Source organism: Solea senegalensis, linkage group LG17 (genome assembly GCF_019176455.1).
Source record: "Solea senegalensis isolate Sse05_10M linkage group LG17, IFAPA_SoseM_1, whole genome shotgun sequence".
NCBI lineage: Eukaryota > Metazoa > Chordata > Actinopteri > Pleuronectiformes > Soleidae > Solea > Solea senegalensis.
In genome coordinates this window covers 16620726-16641696 of record NC_058037.1, presented here as the reverse complement: position 1 = coordinate 16641696, position 20971 = coordinate 16620726, and the positions used below count along the sequence as shown (strand labels likewise).

At 41.3% G+C, this 20971-nt stretch overlaps 1 protein-coding gene across 1 annotated transcript in view; it reads left to right on the top strand.

The window, feature by feature from the left end:
- The window catches only part of man1a1 (mannosidase, alpha, class 1A, member 1), a 124711-nt gene extending 103740 nt beyond the window's left edge, over positions 1–20971 (top strand). Inside the window, 6 exon segments of the mRNA XM_044049770.1 lie at positions 11136–11259; positions 12301–12394; positions 17053–17168; positions 18942–19161; positions 20175–20347; positions 20852–20971. Coding sequence (XP_043905705.1) covers positions 11136–11259; positions 12301–12394; positions 17053–17168; positions 18942–19161; positions 20175–20347; positions 20852–20971 — 847 coding nt within the window.

Genomic DNA, 20971 nt, shown 5'->3' with positions numbered 1-20971 from the left:
GTCAGTCGAGCCCGAGGCCAATCCACCGAGCCCGAGAAGCGGCCGCGAGAAAATGAGGGCACACTTTTTTTTTTTTTTTTTTTTTTTTTTTAAACGTGTCACCTCTCTTCCACACCCACTGAACCTTGTTTGCTCCGCTTTTTAATTTTGGAGAACAAGATAAATGTCATTTCCAGGGCCGGAGTTTGTCTTGACACATTAACGAGTCCCGAGTTAAACAAATAGTGTCTACTTTTTATTAAATGTCTAAGGTGAAGGACTTGATCTGCTTGTAAATGTAGAGACTGCTGCCAAAGAGCTTTTTGATTTATTGCTACTGCTGCTACTCCTGCTACTCCTGCTACTGCCACTGTTTACTCTGTCTGATTAAATTAAAACCATCAAACCTGTTTCACCTTTAACATGGTAAACACACCAGGAATCACAGAAGCAGCGCTTTATGACGCCATCACTGTAGCAATGTGACAAGTTTAACCACCGGAGAAAAGTTTTACTCTTTTACAGTAGTCGGTGATTCCCAAAATGGGGCCCATGGCCCCATGGTGGGCCATGAGGGCACTGCAGGTGGGCCGCAAGAGATAGGAATATAGAAAATGCTAATAAAAGAAAGGGATTAAAAACCTTTAGTTTTGTCATTAAGTTTCAAGTAAACATCAACTCATTATTAAAGGATTAATTATTAATTAATCTGGCTATTTGATCTATTTGTAAATAACAGTTCCACTATATCTTGAATAACCTCAACACGTAGAGCTTAAGTAAACAACGTTTTCCTAGATTTTCTGAAGTACTTACTTTACTTTCTTTCCTCATTTTAAGCAAATACATGAGTTTTAAGCTGTGCTACGTTATGTGTGAAAAGCTAAAATGCTAACTTCTGGTTATTGTGGCTCTCTGGCTTTGGTTTGCCATGACAACGCTCAGGATATGAAGAGGATTTCAAAACTTCAAAACAAAACTTGTTTTAACAATAAATGAAAGAAAAAGTGGCGTTTATTTGGGGTTAGGGAGATCAGCCCTGAATGTAAAAAAAGAAGCGAAGGGAAATGAGTTGCCAGGATTTAATCAAAGCCTGACTCATCGTCCATCAAAGAACTCTTAACAAACCCAACACAGAGGAACTAGGTCTTTGGTTGTGGAGGCATTGTGAATTAGTCATGGCAGAAATTCTGAAGGAAAAAACATCACAGACTTGTTTATTACAGCGTGATGTTTGTATTGACGTCCAGGTCGGTCATGTTCATTCATTCAGACACGGAAACAGCCTCAATTTGGCCGCTTCTAATGATGCCTCGGATAAATCAGTGGCACAGTCACACAGAGAAGATCAGAGGACACCGGGAGAATCTCTCGGACGTCTCTCCGTCTCCTCATCTCCTCCTCCTCTTCCATCTCCTCCTCCTCTTCCTCCTCTCTTTCTCTTTGTAAATAAAATGATATTGATTGCCACTAACTGAGCGGGAAAATGCAGCAAAAGATCGGATTTGTCCCATTGATCGGCCACAGACTTTGGCCTTACCACTAGTAGTTCGAGTGGAGAGCAGAGAACATTTGTCCCCTGATTATTAGAGTAATAAAATCACAAAAGTGCAGAACTGCATCTGAGAGACGGGTGAAGTGATGCTGCTTCCAGTGAAATGTTCAATAAATAAACTTTTCGTTTTAACCGTCATATGACCATCAAGATGATGAGGCCTCCCGGGTGTATTTTGATTTTATGGTTGTAGAATTGTTCAGAAAATGTTCAGTGAGTGAGTTCTTCTGCCCCTTTTTTCCAAGATAACTTTCACTTATGATATCTGGCAGTTATTCAGTTATTCAATTGAATGGTCGTTCCACGCAAGTATTTGGGCGCAAAAGCTCTATTACTCTGCTTTCCGGTATCCATCCACCCACCCATCCATCCATCCCTCACGCACGGAGGTCCTGTGCCAATCTCAGCTGACATAGGACTGGCTAAAGGCGGGGTCACACCCTGGACAGAAAGGCTGTCCATAGTTTTAGATTTTTCTAGATATCGCCAACGGTCTTGGAGTTACGATAACGAGAAGTATGCATGGCGAATGGTAACAGAAGGGTGCATCCTCAGAAGGGTGCATCCTCAGCAATGCTAGCTTAGCACAAATGCCTCAGAACTGCTCTCTGCGGGCGATGAATTATGTCATTTGAGCTTTAGTCTTGTGATAATGATGACAAATGATACAAGAAACCCTTGCGGAGAGCAAACAAGTGAGGCACAGTCCCACATTTCTAGCGTAGGATGCGATGGAAATCAAACAATTAACGTTTAAGTGTAATTAAAACAATATTGTTCCGTCATGAATGTGCAAGAAAAATGAAAGAAAAAGCTCATTCCATTACAGATGGGAAATCGCCAGAAGCAGAATCAGGTACAGACACATGCTTCGGAAATTTAATGAACTTATAATTAATAATTCAATCTACAGAACAGTAATGGATGAAGTCACACGTGCAGTAAACGCTAAAATCCTCATACTTTATGAATATGCTGTAGTCGTAGCAGCACGGCTAACCAATGTTGTCCTCACTTTCTTACACACACATAGAGAGAGAGACAGACAGAGAGAGAGAGACACACCAGTTGTTATCTGCTCAGGCCAGTATGTCCCACAGCTCTGCCATTAACATTCACGCTGATAAAGCGCCTGCAAATTGCTGCACTGCACTGCGCTGCATACTGACTGACTGAGCCAGGCCATAATGGGATGTGAGTGTGTGCATTGTTTTGTAATGTTTTTGCTCCACCCCAAATTTCTCTCATCACACACGACGACACGCTCACCTGCATGAAAGATTGAAACACTTTGCAAATACTTAAATACGACATTTTCTTGCTTTAAAGAAATGCTTTAAATTCAGTCCGGCGCGTGCGTCTTATCCAGATATGTCTCTGTTTGCTGGTAATATTGTGGCCAACTGTGGGGGGGGAACTGACTTTGATTTAATCTCCCTTTTTCCTTTCGTCTTGTAATGGCTTTGCTTTCTCTGAGAATTTAGGAGCGTTGTATTTATCTCGCGGACTTTTCTATAAAGTAACCCCCAAAACCAACAGATTCCATTACAGAATGTACAAACTCCAGCGAAACTACTGCAAAAAGAAAAATGATTATCCTAAAAGTGCTGCAAAGTCAGGGCCAGCTTCTTCTTTTTTTCCTTTTGCCCCTGCTTCCATTTCCCTTATCTGCCATAAAAGAAATGTCACCTTAAGGCAGTTTTGCTCCTTCAGCTACAAACCCTGAGGCCAAAACAGTCAATTTTGAAGTCTTTGCATCGAGGAGTTTGATTTATAAGCCTGAGTGGAGGCTGGCTCCGTGAGGATGTCACACTTAGGTGACCCTGCAAAAGTGCCTCTTTCGCCCGTGCAACCACTTTCCTCTGGATGCGATAAGAGTGAGAAACTTGTTAATCCACTGGAGGAAATCTTAGTGAAAGCTTAGTACAATTTAAGGAAGCGCGCTCGTATTTTTCATTAAGAGCGACTCATGAAAGAAATACTGGAGTCAGGTCTGGGGTGCAACAGAAGGGCATTCACCTGAACTTCTTTATCGGAGAACAGAGTGTCGTCGGCGTAGCGTGGCACATTATTTGGATGTTATATAGTTTCTGCTTCGTCTCAGAGGCAGTTCCTTCAACGCTATAGAAAGTAAACAGAAAAAGCTGATTTTGATGGACATAAATGATGCAGTTGGATACAGAAAGGATGTTTTAACATCCCACACTAGAGGGTTTTCAAAACGGATTTGATTTGAATATAAACAGACATGGAGGCGGACTGTTGGCGCCAATAGCTAGTTAATAGCTGTTGTGTGCGCGATGTTTTGTGCCGAGAAATGCAAAACAACTGTGGATGAAGTCATGGCTGAGAAGACGGAATCAACTTGGCTTGTTCAAGTTACGGTGTAAAACATCTGTTTCCCTGTCAACTCACTGATTTGAAATCGGGAAAACTCTGACGTGTCCGACGACATTTAAATTGCACCTGTTAATCCCACACACTACAGGATCATTTGGCCAGGTAATCTGTTCGAATCAGCCTCAAATCGGAGGACACCCACTATAGTGAAATCTCGCCAATTATCCTCTTGTGTGGCTTTAGTGCTGTTGTAAAAGACAACAGTGGCGTCCTTGACTGTCCACGTTTTGTTTTTACGTGTAAGTCAAGAACTTTTCGTTCAAACCGGCCTAAAATCGGGAGGATTGTCGGAAATCTGGCCAATTATCCTCTAGTGTGGGGCGGGGCTTGACCCGGTTCATCATGTTTAAATAAAAAAGCCAGACGTTCATGTTAAAAAAATAGCTTGAAATTTGATAGAAAGATGGTGTGGGAGGCCAGGACCAAGAAAGGTATTTTTCGCCTTTTAAGAACTTTATTAAATAAATGTTTAATTTCACTCATGGTGTAAATGTGATCAAGGTCGACCACAAGCGTTCCAGGTAATAAAATCGTGGTCTGTGCAGCTCATCACATTAGCCTTTAATAACTCGTAGATCGATGTATTTTCACCGTTAAAACCACCTCCCATTGAACCAGGAAGACTGATTTTAAACTGCTACTCCAATTGCAAAGTGTCTGAACACACCGTTTTTTAATCTCCACGATCAATTCCAACACAACAGATCAAACTGTCTTGACCTGCCCATGTTATTAGTTCGCACATGTACATGAGGGACATGCACAGACACCACCTCCCCGCCCTGAGGCACTCAAAGAAAAGCCTGACTCTTAGAGAATCCAAAAGGTTTTTATTTATTTATTCTTTCCTTTCTTTTCTTTAAAAAGTACACACACACACACTCTCATAAGTGAACACACTCATTCGCCGCGCCGCTCTCGTCGGCGCTGACCCGAGGCGGTGGAAGGCGCTCCATGATTTAAGGCCTCTAATTAAGTTGCTAACTGTGAATCTATTGCAATTCACATTTTCTCTGCGCCTCGAGGTAGAAGCGGGATAGATTTTCAGACAGGGGAGGAAGAGATATGGAGGCTAGAAGAAACCAGGGAGGGGAAGTGAGGTCACGGCTCGGACAACTGCAAGAGAGGAGAAGAGAAGAAAGAGAATTGAACGGGAATTATTGGCTTTATACGAGCGGCGCGTAATGAATTGGACGAGTGCGTCCTAACACAACACTGCGCTGGACGAGCGTGAGAGGGCACATTCTGCTGTGACTTGCTCATTTATGGAGCTCGCTCTGCTCTTTTGTGTTTTTTTCCCAGGTTACAGCTCAGCTACCATAGAATTAAAATCTGGCCCCGGCAGTTTGGAGCAGCTGGTTTTTAAACTACATCCAGCTACAATTTGTCATCTCAGACTCTGCCAGCAGAACACTATGGCCGAGAGAATAATTATAATAATAATAATGGTGATAAAAAGCAGCGATTTGACACCTCTAAAAGGACTGGATTATGTCCACTAATGTAAACAGTTTATAGTCGTAGCTTCCAGTCTGTAGGGGCGACCCACTTCTGTTTCTAGGTCAGAGTTGTAGATCACTATTTGTGCCACGGACTTGTTGAGTTTTTCAGTTTCCTGGTTTAAAAAGGAGGACACGGTGATGTGGAGCAGGTGTCCGGTCGTCTCGCTCAGTATTTCTACTGTTAACGTGCGGTTGTTTGTCATGGAGATGATGGCGCAGTTTAGTCTCACGGGGTTCGATATTCGACATTTGCAAAGACTGAACGTTTCTAACCAGACTAGCATCTTAGAAGTCCTTGATGTTTTAAATTATTCTCTGTTTATTGGTTTTAATTTGTCCTCGTTCGTTTCTAATAGGACCCATTGTCTCAGCACTTTTTAAAAATAGAGGGAAATGGCCTGATTTCATATCTTTAATTTAAGCAACTTGCTCTCAACTGTCTCGCATCTGATTACTGATTTTCAGCTTAGTCTTGGAACAAAATTGGCACCTTTAGAAGTCCTCTACATTTTAATGTTTTCTCTTTTAACTGGTCTTCATTTGTCCTTGTCCATTTCTAATTGGACCAATTGTCCCAGCACTGTTTTAAAACAGAGGAAACTCAACTGGCTCGCATCTGATTTCTGATTTTAAGCTTAGTCTTGGAAGCTTTTACAGCCTGTATCAGGTTAGATATTCAACATTTGCAAAGACTGAACATGTTTAACCAGACTGGCATCTTAGAAGTCCTTGACATTTTAAATTGTTCTCTATTTATTGGTCTTAATTTGTCCTTGTTCATTTCTAATTGGACCAAATGTCTCTGTTAAAAACAGAGGAAACTACAGAACGGTCAGATTTCTTATCTTTAATTTGAGTTCAACTAGCTCAACTGTCTCACAAATTTGCCATTTTAGAATATAGCAAATGTACCCATTTGTCTGAGTAACGTGTATATATAACCTGTGAAGTTCAACATAAACTAAGGCTGATCATTTTGAGTGTTTTTATTATTATTATCATTATTATTATTGTTGGTATTATTATTATTAATATTGTTAATAAAACTTACTTGTTGAGTTTTCTGCCTCTTAATTATGAATAATTTCTCATTTCTTTGCTCCACATATCAAATAAATCATGGGAAACGATTTTGGTTTGTGGGCAAAACAACACGTTTGACAGCTTCATCACTTCTGAGGCTTGGGGAAACATTTCCTGACGTTTTAAGGACCAAACAAGTAAATTGATTCATCGAGATCACAGATTACTCAGCCATGACAATAAGTAAGTTAGTCGCGGCCCTGAAATAAAGTGACCTCGTGACAGAATGACCTGATTTCATATCTTTTTTGGAGCAGAGTTATGAAACTCTGTACTGTATGAGCTGCAGGGATGAACAAATTAATCAAAAATCCGTTGGCCATGAACTCCCATTAGTCAAACAAACTGCATCATATCATTTCCATCAGAGGTGGACGCTGATGTCTAATCTCCTAATTCATCATGAAAGTCCAATATAATCTTTGAAACACTGGGGTAAATCTGATATAATCTCAAAAACGTCCTCCAGTTCTAGGTCAGCCTAACATTTAATTAACATTTCCAATCTATTTGTAAATGGAGGCGAGTACTTGTCCTTAAATGATGTCTGTGTTTGCCGTAAAGCATTTCCCCAACAGCAGAATATAGTCGTTGAAATAAAAAGGAGAGCGTGATGATGCCGACCTCGCGTAACGTCGTGTAAATGAAGCCAAGCGGTGTCACGAGGAGACAAATGCTCGCAGAAATCCATCGTCCAGTCTCACAATAGATAATATGCAAATTGAGATGAAAGCCGCTTCGGGCTTCTGTTGGAAATCATTCTCCACGTTGTACAGTGTGTGTGTAGAGCAAGAGGATGTCGTAAATTACAGTGAGTCTTTTACAGCTTACAGCCCATAATAAGTCTCATTACGTCCCACACGAGAGGACGCGTGTAGACGTGTAGTCGTCCGGGGTTGTTGTGTGGAAGTCCTGCATCAGCGGTGGACATGTGATGGACCGCTACAGCTGTGCGGTGCCCCGACGCCAGTTTCCTCTCAGCTGCAACGACGGCATTAATGGTTTAGCTCGGTGTGGAGCAGGAGCAGCTGTGTGACCCGGGGTTCACCAGCGTCAGTGCATCATCAAAGACAAAGACGGAGCCAGAGTGAGTGCTTGGTTTTAGTTGTCAACACATGAGGAAACGGTGGTTTAACCGTGGGATAGGAAAAAGTCACACACTCGTACTGTATTATATTTGGCTCAGTGCCGACTGTATAAGCCTGTGTGGGCAGTGTTATGATCTGCAGTTGTTTCAGTTCATCATTGTTAGGTTTAGCAATATTCTGTGTCCACAAAAAAAAAACAGGTTTTTCGGGCATATTCCGGCGTGATTCTATGGATTGAAATGTCTCAATGAAGCTTCAGGCGCTCCCAACGAAATGTTTGAGTGTTTTTGGCCAAGCAGTGTTTATCTTCATCCAAACAATGTGGTGGAGAGCTACTCAGTGGCTGCCCAGTACTCCGAATTCTATGAAGTTCCTAGTGGTGGATTGGTTATATGCAGAGGACACCATTTTATCAATACTGGTAAAAAGGTCAAATATTAGGCTAAGAAAAACAGGGCAAAAATGCCAACCTAAAAAAATGCGTAAAACCTAGCAGCAGCTAGCCACGTCTTAGTTTGCCAAAGTTAATGGGTTTTGACTGTTTTTTTGGTACATAGCATACGTTTTTTCTTCGGTTTTTCATGGACTTTTACCATGAAAACCAGAATAATATTTACAGATTAAGTTTTCTTCTTAGATACTTTGGTTTGACATGTGTACCCTCAACTGCTGTTGCGTAGTGAACCATCCAAACCTGCGTACTGCGCCCAGCGTCATTGAAAAGTCAAATTAAAACTTTATGCTCCTTCACCAACTTCCAAAGACACAACCTTCTCACAAATTATTATTATTATTTTGACTGTTAAATCATGATACGCACTGCTGAGTAACCTCTGTTCACTGGACTATAAATGCTGGATTTAGCACATGAATACCAAGGTCATTTACATATGTGTGTATATATATATATATATATATATATATATATATATATATATATATATATATATATATATATATATATATATATATGTATATATATATGTCTATATATATATATATTTTGACTTTCAAATTTGAGGCTCCAGCTTTATAAATAAACAGTAGATGCAGTTTTACGGGCAGTTGCTAAAGTCAGATCCATCCACCACCACCGTTTGCTTCAGAAGCACAATCCCTGCCTGTATTGACTCAGTCGCGTCTGCTAGTAATGTCTATCCATCATTTTAAAATAATGATTTATTTATTCCTCTCTTCTTCTTCTTCTGAATCATTGTGTGGTGTGACTTCCACTCTCTCTTGTCTCTTTGAAATTCCGGGCCTGAATTTCACGGCTCAGACGCTGTCTCTGTCTGAAGCTCTCAGACCTGCTGGCCACATCGATGATAAGAATAATAATTCAAACGCTCCCCCTCACCCACCTGTCTCCGGTAATATACTGTGTTTGGACACTTCATTGGATTGTGTCTGCTTGGTTTATGCAGCAGCTTTTCGCCCCTGCTGTCTTTTGCTTCTGTTCTCCTTAACAGGGATTTAGTGTTTCTCTTTGGGATGCATTGAGATGGACAGGGGTGGAGGTTGGGGGGGGGGGTGGTGTTGTCTCCGCTCCACACGTCCCCTTTCTACCAAGAGTGGAGATTTATTGTTCATCACATGTGCGGTGGTGGGAGGTTGTAAAGGGATTGAATGGGCAGGTGTGAGTGGAGGGGCGGTGGGCGGATGATGTTACTCCATGTCCGCGTCCTGTCGACCACATGTCAGTGCTGGTGATTGTGAGCTGCGATGTCCTTTTTTATATTAATGTCCACATCAGTCTGAAGCTCACCGTGGCACGGCTGAATGTAATCAAGGGTCCGTGAGCGACTGTCCGTCCTCCTCGTGTTTGGTTGACTTGATTAAATCTGTGGTGTAATGAGAAACAAATTATGGCTTGTGCAGCTTGATGAGTTGAATGGGGGTGGGTAATTAGTATGTTCATCCACCTCTTTGCAGAAATGTGTGCATGTGTGGATGATAGCCCATCTCCGTACTCACACTCCCACCTCTTTGTCCCCCGTGCTTCTGCTTTGTCCGTACACGAGTGTGTGATATTTGGCGTGTGCAGTCCATGTTTACGTATTTTATTTGTTGCCGTGCAGAATTCCTGCTGTGTGTTTTTGCACTGTAATGTAACGTTTACACCAAGTGGTACAGTTTGATCCGTCACACAGGAAGACGACAAAATAACCGATCCGTACCACATTGATCCCGCTCATGCTGAAGTCCACTGACTGGTTAACAGAGAATCATCCCTTATGTGCGATAGTTGGGAACATTTGTGGTGTTAAAGCTTGACTTGTTGTGATAAATGGCAAGAAGAACAAACGCAGACTACTGAATATCGTCCATTGTTGATCTTTGTCTGGTTCCTCTACGTTTTGGGATTCATTGGTGAGCTACGCTGGTACGATGTTATGCTATTTACATAGCTGACGCATGTTACTACGCATTTTAGGTGTCCGTCCCACACACCTTGCGGTGTAAGTCAGATTAGGACAAACCGTGCCAAACTGTGCCGTGGTGAACTGAACAGGACTTTTTCATGAGTAGTTATTTGATGGATCATCACCATGTTCCAAATCCAGCAGAACTTGTTGGGTACCATTTTCAGAGATAATAATGGATTCACAAGCCCCTAACCGTATTCTCAACCAGCTTAAGTAAAAACCTAACCCTTATCTGTACTCCAGCCTTATTCTAACCCTAAAACCTATTCTTAACTCTCAAAAAGCCCTTTACATTTTTGAGGGCAAAGGCTCAATTCACCTTAAAACGAAGGCTTTAAGGTGAATTGGTTCTCACAACAAGGGCTGAGATTTGAAAGGTATCAAATCATTTGTGATAAAATGGCAGGTTTGGCAAATTGGCAGCCTATCGGCTTCTCAACGGAGGGTTGCCAGATCAAATCCTAACATGTTAAGTGCTGGGGTTGCCTATGAGCAAGGCACCCAACTCCTGTCACTCCACGAAGTGACCACTGCTCCAAATTCAAGTAAGGGTCCTAGTAAAGGAACGTTAAAGCAACCTGTTAATTCTGATTTTAAAATTCTGAATATATTAAACCTTTGTTATATATTATATCAAAGCTCCTCTCACAACCATAGAAAGGCACACACAAACATATCAACACAACATCTGCATTATTGCAGCTTCATAGTCAGGGTAGAGAGTAGAGTCCATGCCAGATGAGCTGTGCTGTTAAAGTCAAGTGTGAGGGAAAACCATCAACAACAAAAAAAAACTCGTAAAAATGGCAGATGGAGTGTGATAAATTTGGGTTTTAGCATCATGGACTTACCTCAGTGGAAATCCATGTGAAGAAGAATGACCGAGTACGACTGCTGAGTCACGGAGGTGTTTTGTTCTTTCATGAACAGGTTTAACGACCTGACTCGTTCTTTTGTTGCCCACAATGCGCTTCTTCATTGTGGAGTGGGTAAATGAAAATGTACCCCTCCATGTGGCTTTAAAGAAGATGGTCAGACAGTTTACTGAAATCCTTATTAACAAATAACCCCTGTCTCCTTCTCTTTTGGTTTCTTCGTACAGTGGTATAGGTAGAAATTGGCCGTGGGCCTCTGGTGGGAGCAGCATCCTGGCAGAGTACGGCACCCTTCACCTGGAGTTCATGCACCTCAGCAAACTCTCTGGAAATCCTGAGTTTGCTCAGAAGGTAACAAAAGGGCAGAACATGTACTCTTAATTAGCTCTTAACTCAATTCCAACCCCTTCAGTGTTTCTGGGACTTTATTTTCTTAAATAAAAAATGAGTCCACTAGAACTCTGTACTCTTCTCACCTTTACTCTGTACATAGACAACATCATCCACAACAGAGAAACCCAACAATTCACACAATGAGCAAACACTAGGCATCAGTGGAGAGAGAGAAAAACCCTTTTAACAGAAGACGAAATCTCTGACAGATCCAAACTTAAAGTTGTGCAGCCATCTGCCTAGACGGGTTGGGGTGAAAGGACATTTCAAAAATTGCATTCAGTTTGGGCTTCTTACGATAAAATGAAGGTCTAATATTGTAAATGTAAACAAAAAAAAAAAAAAAAGCTCCCCCGGAACTCAAGCGTGTCACTACTTCTGTAAACGCTACATTAAAAGACGGATACACAACTTATCCAAAAACGTAAAAACTAAACTGTCATTTAGTAAGATGGACAGCAGAAAGCGGTCATGAAGAGACACTAGCAGTGTTTTTGGTAATTTCCTCAGAATTACTCTAGTGGTTGCTGGGGTTGATTATACACATGGGGCAACATAAGGCCCCGGGGCCACACCCGGCTTGCAAACCAGTCTTATCTGGCCCCCGCAACGTCCTCAAAGGAGGAAATTAGTAGTTGTGGTGACAGAATCGGAGCTTACATGAGAAACAGATTTATGTCGGAATTTAGATTTTTTTTTAACCAAAGTTTGACAAAAGTGATCAGTTCTAGGTCTGATATGGTGAGACATATGAAGGGACAATACGCAGAATATGTGGAGCGACCAAACACCTCAGTTCCACACCTTCACATTGATAAGCCAGACTTTTATTTTGAAATAGTCATATGGAGATGTATCAGTGAGGTTACGTATCACATTTTGTATTATTTTTATTTTTAAAATCTAAGCGCTATGCGTGTTAAATAGAAAGTTGGGTTTAATGATTTGAAAGTTGGGTTTAATCCTCACCTGTGTCCCCCTCCTTTTTTGAATTATTAGGTAATGAACATCCGGAAAGTCCTCAACCGCCTGGACAAACCTCAGGGCCTGTACCCCAACTACCTGAACCCCAACAGCGGCCAGTGGGGCCAACGTAAGTGCACGTGGTTGTCTTTATTTCGTCTCTTACTTTAAAAAACAGTATTTCCTGAAGGAAAAATAAGAACAGTTATTGAAAAACCTCAGAATCGACAGTAACCAGGACTTTGAGTCAAATATCAGAAAGCGGTGATAAAAAAATAAGCCGATGACACATCACCAGTGTCAGACCTTTTTTTTTTTCCCATCTCCAAAGATGACAGGAAAATTGCTACTTGTCGTCCGTCCCTTCAGTGCGGATCTGATCTTTCGACATAAAGCGACACCTGTAATTTTGTTCGCCGTGAAAAACCAGCGGAGTGCAAACACATTTTCTCCCGTAATCATCGTAAATCATCCAGACGCTGTCTCCAGATCTGTTAATGAGTCCATTCATCGATTTATTCAGACTACAGGAGACCTGGTTTCTCTGGGCATCCATGATAATATACTTTTTTTTTTTTTTTTAAACAACAACAATAATGAACACAATAATCAACAAGGTGAGATTTAAAAAAAATTAATAATTATGTTATTTTTGCCTCAAGTACAAACCATGAGTTAAACAAGAAGAAAAACAAACAGGACGAATATTTGTTTAAGTTATAGTCTTGTTTTCCAGCGGTCCATTCAATGCTGGAAAAAAATAAAGTACGTCTATATTTGCATTCATTTTCACTTTGCACATTTTCAAAGACACACGCCCCGCCTTAAATTATACTTTTCCTTCCATTAAAACTTTAAATAAATGCTGCCAGTAAGAACCTGCTGAATAATGAACACTAAAAGAATGTAAATGACAACGTTCCGAAGCTTCTGAATCATATCTGTTGTTTTGTATTAGCAGTCGTGTTGCGATGATACGTCACTGATGTGTTGTCATCTGTTGTTTCAGCCGCTTTGATGTGGATTATGTGTTTTTGTAGTTGTAGCATCAGCCCCCGCTCTACTTCTTCTTCTTCTTCTTCTTTACTTTCCCAAAACCCCCATTTACTCAAATCACTGTCAAGTGTTTCCCCCGCTCTCTCCACGCCCACCCCGCTATCTTTAACACGGGAGTGCACACACACACACGCTGTCAGGTGTGTGACAGGCAGGGTGTAATCTGGAATCCCTCGTCCGAGTCCTCCTCTTTAGACGCCGCAGTCCAACAGGTCGCAATGATAATGATAGAGAGCGGCGAGAGAGAAGATGAAAGAACATATGGAGGCGCTGCGGAAACAGCAGTGCATATATAATAGAACAGAGAAGTCGCGATGTAGTGTAGCAGTAAGAGTCTGCGCCTGTCAGCCGTCAGCCGTGTGTCACGTTCCTGGGGAAACTTTGACACCTGAAGGAGACGGAAAATGACACCGACGCTGACAGGAAGCAAGAAGTTTGGCTTGATATCTCAATCCGTTTGAAACGCCATCTTAAACGCTGCTTTGAGTTATTCCCTCAGCCGCCGGAGAGCAGCGAGGCGCCGGACTCCTGCAGCACAGACTCTCGCTGAGATTCAAGAGCGACACTGTCAATCTGTCAAGTTGTGGAAGGAAGAGTCGGTGACTCACTCTTGTGTGGAATAAGTGGGTTTTTTTGTCCACCTATGAGCTGTCAGTCATCTCATCTAAGTGACAGTTAGACAAGGTAGCAGGAGGTCAGTGTTTGACCAATAAGTAACCTATGTTCCCAACATGGGTGAATTTGACCCTTTATGGCGCTTTTCCATATCAACCACAGGACAAACTAGTGGGGAACCTTCAGGGAACGTTCCCACATCGAAAAGTATGTTGTTCCCAGAATGTTCTGGGAACCAGAAATTGTTTGCTGGGTAGCACTCGACTCTTTTCCTTTGTTAGTACCTGCTCTGACGAGGTTCCAAGCAAGCTGAGCCAATACCACTGATTGGTCAGAGAGTGTCGTCACAAAGCGTATAATGGCGAACTGTAGATCAGTTTAAAAGACTTAAAAAATCCCTGAAAACAGTCCGTTAATCTCTGACATTTAGCAAAGGAAATGTCTAAAATCTGAATATTTAACAGCAGAGCGACAGCACTGCTGAGAGCCTGCCGATCACGAGCCCGAATCACGACCCGCTCAGTGGTAGGAAGCACGTAGGAAGTACTGAACGATTCTGTGAACAAATCTTTTTTTATTTTTAATGAACTGATTCTAATGATTCACCGAAAACAACTGCTTCGCAACTCACTAGCTTGTGTGTTTGTGTCGCGTATGAAACCACGTCACGGCAGTTTCGCGCAGCCATGATATGACGACCCCGCCCACTTTGAGGAGGGACTAAAGAAAAAGAAAGAATCTTTATTGAGAATCTTTGTTGTGAGGTCAGAGGTTGATCACAGGCGTCACAATGGACCAACTTGACCGAAACTCACAGAGTTCCTCACAAACATGCAAACTCCACACAGAAGAGGTTCCAGAGCTGGAGTCAAACCAACCACCTTCTTATGTGAGGCAACAGTGCTAACCACTAAGCCACCATGCCGCCTTTTTCCCATGTTCTAACTACAAATGGAACGCACCATGAAGGCAATTCCCTACTCTGCAGTCAACACACCTTAATAATCAGTTCAATTCAAATCAATATTTATTTGTAAAGCGTCAAATCACAACATACATTATTTCAAGGCTCTGTACACACACAGTTAGACAGAAACCTTTATAATATTATAGAGTACAGAGAAACCCAACTACTCCCTCTTATCAGGAAGAAATCTCTGACAGAACCAGACTCAAAAATGTGCCTAGACAGGTTGGGGTGAAAGGAAAAGAATGGGGCACAGAAAGTGAGGTAAAGACAGAAGCAGTTATATAACACTTGTATCAATTTAAAGGCTCAGACAGGTCACGTCTTCCAATAAATATAACGTACAAGCGTGAAAAAGTGACAGTTTCTGGACAGAACAATAGCTTCTTTGTTGAATAGCCGCTGATATTCCTGTGTTTGTAATAGACCTGTCAAATACCAGTCTTTTTTAATTTGAAAGCTGTTTATTTATCCGCCTCTGAAGGTCAAACATGCACCTGCGCTCCCACTCGACTTCATACCACTCGTCGGCTGCGGAGACTTTGAATATGAATGGCTGAAAAAGAACATCCGCGCGCATGCAAGTCGGCGTTTATGTGACACTTAACCACAGCCGCCGCCCGCGTTTTCATCCACGTAATCTATGCAAATGATGACATGCGGCGTTGAATAGAAAACGACAAGTTTCAACAACAGAAGAGAGAGTAAAACAAAAATCTTCTCACACACACACACACACACACGGTGCTTTTATGTTTGTCTTAGCCACAGAGTTTTTTTTTTCGTCTTGAAAGAAATTATGCAATAGCGAGGGGAATGCAAGTGCTGAATAAATGATGTCCTCGGGATGTTTTCAGCCCGATGTTGTCTGAAAAATATCTTTCAACCGCAGCTGCTCCACAAAGCTTTGCTCTATATCTGCCATAAGTGAACATGTAAGACCTGGGATTATGTTGTAATTAAAGGTGCCGTGTCACTGACTGTGAAAAACCTTCTAACGAATGTATGTGTGGATGTGTGCATACCAAGTTCACATTCAGGCTAATAAATAAATAGGTTGTTAGCACTTTATAAATCTTTAATAAGACGCCCCGGAACGTGTTTTGATTAAAAAGACAACAGTGATTTGTTGCTTGCCAAATAATGAGCCTCTGTGATTGGTCATCACCAATTCCGTTGATATTCCGTACAGGCTGCAACGATTATTCCATTATTAATCAATTTTACTAAGTTCCATTTTTTTCTCAGCTTCTTCAATGAGTATATTTTCTGGTTTCTTTGCTCGTGTAACAAAGAAATCCTTACAATTGAAAATAAATTGTAGACGTTTGAGAACATCAACAATTCCGGGTTTGGTAAACACATCTTCTGGCAAAAGAAGTACTCTTTTGCAGCTCTTAAACGGCAACATTCACGTGCTGTGGTCCCCACTAAAGCGAGTGTGTGTCCAGCTTGGTTTTAAACCTAACTGTGACTATTTTTAATCATTCAAATTTGGCAAATTTGGTCAGCAACACATTTTCTTATGGGGAAAAAGGTCAGAGGAGATATTTTCATTGCTTTTACACGCACTTTAAAATATCTGTACAGATAAAAGTATCATTGACACTTTGCCGTCATGTTTGTGTTGCATGATGTGAGTGGCGTTTCATCCTCCGCTGTCTTCATTCCTCCCCCTCTCTCTCTCTCTCTCTCTCTCTCTCTCTCTCCCTCCCTCTCTCTCTGCACGTCTGCTGCTCTCGTTCCTGGCTCGATCTCGAACCTCCGCGCACTTATCGGCTCTCGACCCAATCTGCCGCCGTCGCCGCCGCCGCCGCTCGTCCTCCTCCTCCTCTTTCACTTGACTTCACAGGATGATTGCGGCTGACATTTAATCTCTGCACTCCACAAACAGGGCCGGACTCTGTTAATGACACATGCATATGGATGAGCCTGTGCTCACAGACGGCAGGACAAACACACATCAGCGGGACGGATGGACGCACAATAACACACACACACACACACACTTTTATTTCACAGTAAATTATCAGCTGTGTGTGCGTTTTCTTTTTTCTTTATTATACTTAACGCTGCGAGAACAGTGCAGCAACGTGTGTGTGTGTGTGTGTGTGTGTGTTATAATCTGTTTGTTAATCTGTGTGTCACAGATCACGTGTCCGTCGGGGGCCTGGGTGACAGTTTCTATGAGTATCTGCTCAAGGCCTGGCTCATGTCTGACAAGACGGACGAGGAAGGAAAGAAGATGTACTATGACGCTCTGCAGGTGACACACACACACACACACACACACACACACACCATGAGAGGCTGGGATTCAGTCACAGATTTCACAAGCCAAAAATAAAAGAATCTTCAGGTGTTTAAAGGCTTAAACCTAACCCTTAACCTTAACTGTCAGAACTAACCTTAACCCTTAACATAAACCTAATTCTAACCCCTAAAATAGTCTGAGGGCAGATTAATTCAACAAACGTGTGTGGGTTTTTTTGTGAAACTTGAGTTATATTAACACAATTAATCAGATTATTCTGATTAATTGTTGTTATTTCAGTCCAGAAATCAGTTGCTGATCGATATTAAAGCTGAAATTGACTCAGACTTGACTTTATGAAGCTAAAACTATAATTGTGACAAAGACCAATGTTTGGTGTTAAGAAATCCATGTAATTCTATGTCTAAAGCAGAGTAAATGATGTTATCTTTGTTTATATTGTGTTTCTAATGCGACCTCACACAGCGACAGCTACAAACACAGACGTATGTCGTTCTATTGCTTTTTAAGTCAAGAAAATTACCGAAGAGGAAGAAAGGGGAAATGATAATAAGGGAGGAAATGTAGAAATAAAGAAAGGGAAAGTCAAGAAGAATGACGGGGAAATGAAAGTTGTAGAAAATGAAAATCAAGAAGAAAACAGTACCGGAGGAAAAAGAGAAGAAAGAAATCAAAGTAGGAAATGAAGTAAAATTGGAGGAAAACACACGAGAAAGAAAATGGTAGAAGAAGTTTTAAATGAAAATCGAGATGAAACTGTGAAGGACAAGGAAAATAAAGTAGAAAAAGGAGAGGCGAGAATTTAAAATAATAAGAAGAAAATGAAAAACAACAAGACGCTCGAGGACAATTTTATTTACAAAGGTTTTTCAGGGAAGTCTAAAAAAAAAAAAACACTTTACGAAACCCAGTGAGACGGGAAATTCAGGCTCAAAACAAAGAAGGAACACAAACAATTTTATGTTTCGTAATAAAAAGCTTTTTCTGAAGTTTTATGAGTCATAGATAGACTTCATCTGTTAGGAAACCCCAGTTTGTGACCACTTCCTGTTTGCACTTGTGTATTAAAACAGATGTAGAATGACTGCTGAAGATTAAAAAGTAATCCAGTTCAATTTTATTCATAAAGCACAGTGAACCAAAGTGAAGTGTTGTACAGATGATAATATACGTCGAAAAGTAACTCAAATATATGAAAAAATGTGGAAATAGACCACAATAAAAACACATCAAATCAAATTAAATAACCTGAAAACATGTTTGTTTTTAAATAGAATCATTTCATTGTCAAGCATTATGGCAAAAGGTAGTGAAGTTAGGGCTCTTATTTTGAAAGCCAGGTTGAAAGGAAGTGGTGCTCATGGAAGAATCCTCCAAAAAGTCTCTTTAGTTTTTAGCTGCACAGTAAAGGTGCACGAAGACGGCTCGCTTACACTATTAAAATTAAAGATAACATTAAAAAAAAATATATATATATATTTTATTTTGTAGGAATAACAACGTGATATAACGTGATTTTATTGAAAATCCCCTGAAACAGTTTTCCTGTGACTGTTCCTCTCACCAGATCTGCAAATATTCTGTATAACGATGATAAAAACACAGATTCTTTACCCATAATTCCTCCTACTCTTCAAGGACCATGAAGTGTTTGTGCAGCAGCAGATTGGTAAAAAAAAAGAAAACAGTCGTGTGTTAAAGGAACAGTTTCACCTAAAAACAGATATTCTAACACACTGTGACCCTCGCCTTGTTTTTCCCCAGGCCATAGAAACCAACCTGATGAGGAAGTCGAGCGGCGGCCTGACCTACATCGCCGAGTGGAAGGGCGGTCTGCTGGAGCACAAGATGGGTCACCTGACCTGCTTCGCCGGCGGCATGATCGCTCTGGGCGCTGACGGAGCGCCCAACGACAAGACGGGCCACCAGATGGAGCAGGCGGCCGAGATCGCGCGCACCTGTCACGAGTCTTACGTCAGGACCGGTCAGTACTGTCTTTATATCTTAGTGAACCCCTTACCCTTACCTTAACCTTAACCCTTAAAAACCTCAGCCTCAAAATGTCCCTTTTTTGCTTATTTTAAGCATAAAAAGGGCAGAGAATTCAATTTTTACAGAATAACTTTCAACATCTGGCAGTTATTTACTATGTTACTGAATGTTAAAATGAAGAAACATTGTACAAAACATTTAAAATAATTTCATTTGTTTAAGTCTTTTTCTCAGTGTCCAAAAACAGGCAGTTTTTCCCACGAGTGAAATTATCATAATAACCACACGAAGGCGCTGACGTGCGAATCCACAGCTTTCAGAAACCGTCGCCTAATTACGGTTTATAATAAATGTGTCGTCTGCGGTATGATCGCTGTTAAAGGGTTCTAACCATCACAACTTAATTTAATCCTTAACTTAAATCTAACCTTAACCCTAAAAAGTGGTCTTGTCCCCACAAAGAGGTTTTTAAGTTTCTTTGGACCTCACAAAGGTGATTCTTTCATCAAAAAAAAATCAGATTATTAAAAAATATTCTGTAAATTCTGGTCAATTAATTTGTTATTTCAGTTCATAAGTTTAAAAAAAATAAAAGATAAAAGGATATTAAAGTTTCATTGGCTAAGAACTAAGACTTCTCTGTTCACGCCTCCCGTTCCCAAGTGCGATAGGGAACTACGGTGGCCTCACAGGATGTCGTTCTCCTTCATATTAAACTTAGTTCTGGATGGTTTATACATCTGGGCTCCCAACGCTGCTAAATGTGCTGCAGCCTGTTTTACCCTCTTATTAAAGATATTTTTAATTTTAATGATGTTTTTCTCGTTAAATGAAGGTTGTAATGATAATTACGGACAAATGCTAGCTCACTTATTCACTATGTTATGTTTCCTTTAAATTGAAGCGGTAACATCTCTGTTACACCTTTAAATTCCCAGTGTTTGGACGTTTATCTTCTCTCTCTCTCCCTCCCCCTCTCCCTCTCTCCCTCTCTGGTGTGTGTAGCTCTGAAACTGGGTCCAGAGGCGTTCCGCTTCGACGGCGGGGTCGAGGCCATCGCCACTCGCCAGAACGAGAAGTACTTCATCCTGCGTCCCGAGGTCATCGAGACGTACATGTACATGTGGAGATTCACCCATGACCCCAAGTACAGGGAGTGGGGCTGGGAGGCTGTGCAGGTAAACAAGAAACATCTGTCAGAGAGGAAAAGAGATGTGAAATATTATCTTCTGATTCTCTATTGTGTTTTTTTATTCCATTTTTAACATTATTTTTAGTTAGGAATCATGTCAGAGGCAAGGTTTTTAATGATGTACACGTGAAAACAAAATGTGGCACCAAATTAACAATATTATGAAGATAATTGGCCAGATTTTGGCCCTAATCTGGTTGATGTTAGGCTGATTTGATAACAGGTTATCTGGCCAAATTATCCAGTCGTGCAAGGGATTAACAGACGTGATTTCAAGGTTGCGTACTTTCGTTTGAAGTCAAAAGTAGTCTGTTTATGTTCTGAAGTCACGTTAAATCACGCGGGTTTCTGTGAGTTTCCCAAATCCTTGGAAATCGTTTGATTGAACGCCTAGAAACTAAATCTTAATGCCTTTGACGATTGCTCATCAAAAACGTGCTTAAAGTACGTAGATAAAGTAAAATCATTAAAGAAACGTCTCGTCGCTCAGGCCCTGGAGCAGCACTGCAGAGTGGGAGGCGGCTACAGCGGCGTGCGGGACGTTTACGCCTCGACCCCCAACCACGACGACGTGCAGCAGAGCTTCTACTTGGCCGAGACGCTCAAGTAA